The sequence below is a fragment of the Grammomys surdaster genome, unplaced genomic scaffold (genome assembly GCF_004785775.1).
Source record: "Grammomys surdaster isolate TR1022 unplaced genomic scaffold, NIH_TR_1.0 332640, whole genome shotgun sequence".
Taxonomy (NCBI): Eukaryota; Metazoa; Chordata; class Mammalia; order Rodentia; family Muridae; genus Grammomys; species Grammomys surdaster.
The window spans coordinates 24,128-26,770 of NW_021627865.1; the positions used below are offsets into that span (position 1 = coordinate 24,128).

General features: G+C 45.7%; 1 protein-coding gene across 1 annotated transcript; it reads left to right on the plus strand.

The window, feature by feature from the left end:
• The first annotated feature begins 859 nt into the window (after positions 1 to 859).
• LOC114616599 (zinc finger protein 474) lies at positions 860 to 1,903 on the plus strand. The gene has a single exon (XM_028762028.1). It carries the CDS (start codon positions 860 to 862, stop codon positions 1,901 to 1,903), a length of 1,044 nt encoding a protein of 347 aa, XP_028617861.1.
• Positions 1,904 to 2,643: the final 740 nt, after the last annotated feature.

Here is a 2,643-nt window from a genome sequence, read left to right on the forward strand (position 1 = left end):
TATTCAAGCAGTCTCTCACACTAATACGTTTCCTAATTTGTCGCCTCAAATACTTGACACATTTTTTCAACAAAATTTGTTTCATCTTTAAATAATGTTAAATTTTTTTAACCATCCCATGGAGCCTGATGTTTTCAAAATTATCAAAGGAGTCTATGTCACTGAAGGGTTAAGAATCTCTGAAGGAGGGGCTTGTGGGATCACCAAGGTTTTCTACAGGGTCTATCGATCCCTTTAGTTTTGTTTTTGGATTTTCCCTTTTGTGAATAGAAGCTTCGTTTTTCTCTTCTGTGAACAGTGCTCTTCCTGGAGTCAGACTGTTACTTTGTGTCATCTGTGTGTATGTGATGTCATCCTCAGCCTTCTTTGTGACTAATTCTGCTCTAGTAATTTCAGTGCACTGCAATTTGTAAACAAACTATTCACATTTGTGTTCATATTTCTTGACTATCTCGAATGTACTGGTGGTTACTAAACTAGCCAAACAGAGCACATGGCCAATTAAAAAAATGCTGTCTTTTATCAGTTTCTGATCTAAGGGATGTGTGTGAGTGTGTGTGTGTGTGTGTGTGTGTGTGTGTCTGTCTGTCTGTCTGTCTGTCTGTCTCTGTGTATAGTAACTTCTTGATTTATATCTCCTGCTCCTTACAGATCTTGGAGATAGATATCGAAGGCTTCATGGGGACTTTCCCACATTCCAGACTCCTGCCCTCCAACGAAGCTCTGAGTCACTGATCAACTGGCAACATGTGGAAGCCCAGGACAAGTTAGCGTCACTAACCTTCAGTCTTAGCAGCAGCTGAGAACCGGTGTGGCCTGAAACTCAAGCAAGCACTAGAGAAAGCTTCCTCCTCTGTTCATGGAAAGAGGAAATGAAAGGATTTCCAGCCAATCACAAGGAACTATCCACTGTTCCAAAGAGCCCACCTTCCTTATCCAGCAGGCTATCCTGCCGAGTGACTCCCATTCTACCCTTCTGCAGGAAACACAGTGTGGCGGTCTAACCAAAAACATAAAGGCCAACACTCAGAAAAGGAGACCAGGAACAGCGATTCTATCAAAAGGCTCCAGTCGAATTATGTCAGAAAGCCTGCCTAGACCCCCTGTGATCCCATCCCGCAGGCCAGGGTTCCGGATATGCTACATTTGTGGACGAGAATTTGGGTCCCAGTCACTTGCTATTCATGAGCCCCAGTGCTTGGAGAAGTGGCGCATTGAGAACAGCAAACTACCCAAGCACCTGAGGAGGCCAGAACCCTCCAAACCACAGCCCATCGGTGGCAGCGACTCATACAACCTTCAGGCAGCCAACGAGGAGGCATTTCAGAGTGCGCAGGCTCAGCTGCTCCCCTGTGAAAACTGCGGCCGCACATTTTTGCCAGATCGTCTCCTGGTTCACCAGAGAAGTTGCAAGCCAAAGGGTGAGAATCCTGGCACACCAAACATGGATAGTCCTAATGTTCCTACTGGTCTCAAGAAAGCTTCTAGTGGCATCCCAGCCCGACCAAGGACTCTCATCTGTTACATTTGTGGTAGGGAATTTGGCACACTGTCCCTTCCTATCCACGAGCCCAAATGCTTGGAGAAGTGGAAAATTGAGAATGATCGGCTTCCTAGAGAGCTGCGTCGGCCACTGCCCCAGAAGCCTCAACCCCTTCCAACTGGACAGCCCAGACAAGAGGGGGTGAGTCAAGCCACGCTTGTGCCTTGCCCAAATTGTGGCCGGACCTTTGCTGTAGACCGCCTACCTGTACACCAGAGAAGTTGTAAATCTCAACCTAGTGGACCAAAAACTCAAAATTCGAACCTAGAAAGGAAAGGTGGTCCAAATGCACTCACTAATTCCAAGCAACAGAGGAACATGGAAGCACCCAATGGGGACAAGGTAACTGTTGTCATATAAGATGAAGGAGGTGGACTGGGGACACACTGCATCTTCAAAAGGATGAGAAAACTATTCCTAGAGCGAGCAACCTCAGCCCCAACGATGGTTTCTCCCAAAGCCTTACTTGTGTCTCAAAGCAGCCTGTCCAAGTGGATCTCCTTTTGGACTCCAGGGGCTGTGTTGTGTGTGTATCTCTTTTTGCAAAGTAGACCTAACAGAATCCTTGTCTGGTTGGTTAATAATCCTCTTCAGTCCTACAGCCTAATAGAGATGGACTTTTTTTTCTCTGATCCCTCATCCCAGTAATCCCTGGGAGAGACTGTTACTTAAAATGAGTCATTATGCTGTGTCTACATTACAGAGATATGATTCCCATTCCAACAGCCAATGTTTATTGCTGGTTTATTTTAGTCATCTACCTTAGGAATTCGGTTTTGGCAATACTGGGTTATGCTGAGTTTATCTTACTAAAATAGAATCTGTGTCAAAAACCCCAAATGACTTTAGCAATAATTAAACACTGGAGCACTTGCTGAGTCTGTGTGCTCTACAGGGAGCAGTGTGATTTTGTTGAAGGCATACGTGATTATTAGTGTGTGGGGGGCTGTTAACCCCTTCATGGATGCCGAAGCAACTAGATAAGTCTGCATGATTCTGGGAAGTTCTCAGTCTGTTGTTGTTCTGTACCCATTATGGAGACTGTCCACAGGATGCTGTCCCCCAACCTCGGTCATTCTAAACAGTGAACCCAGGTATCG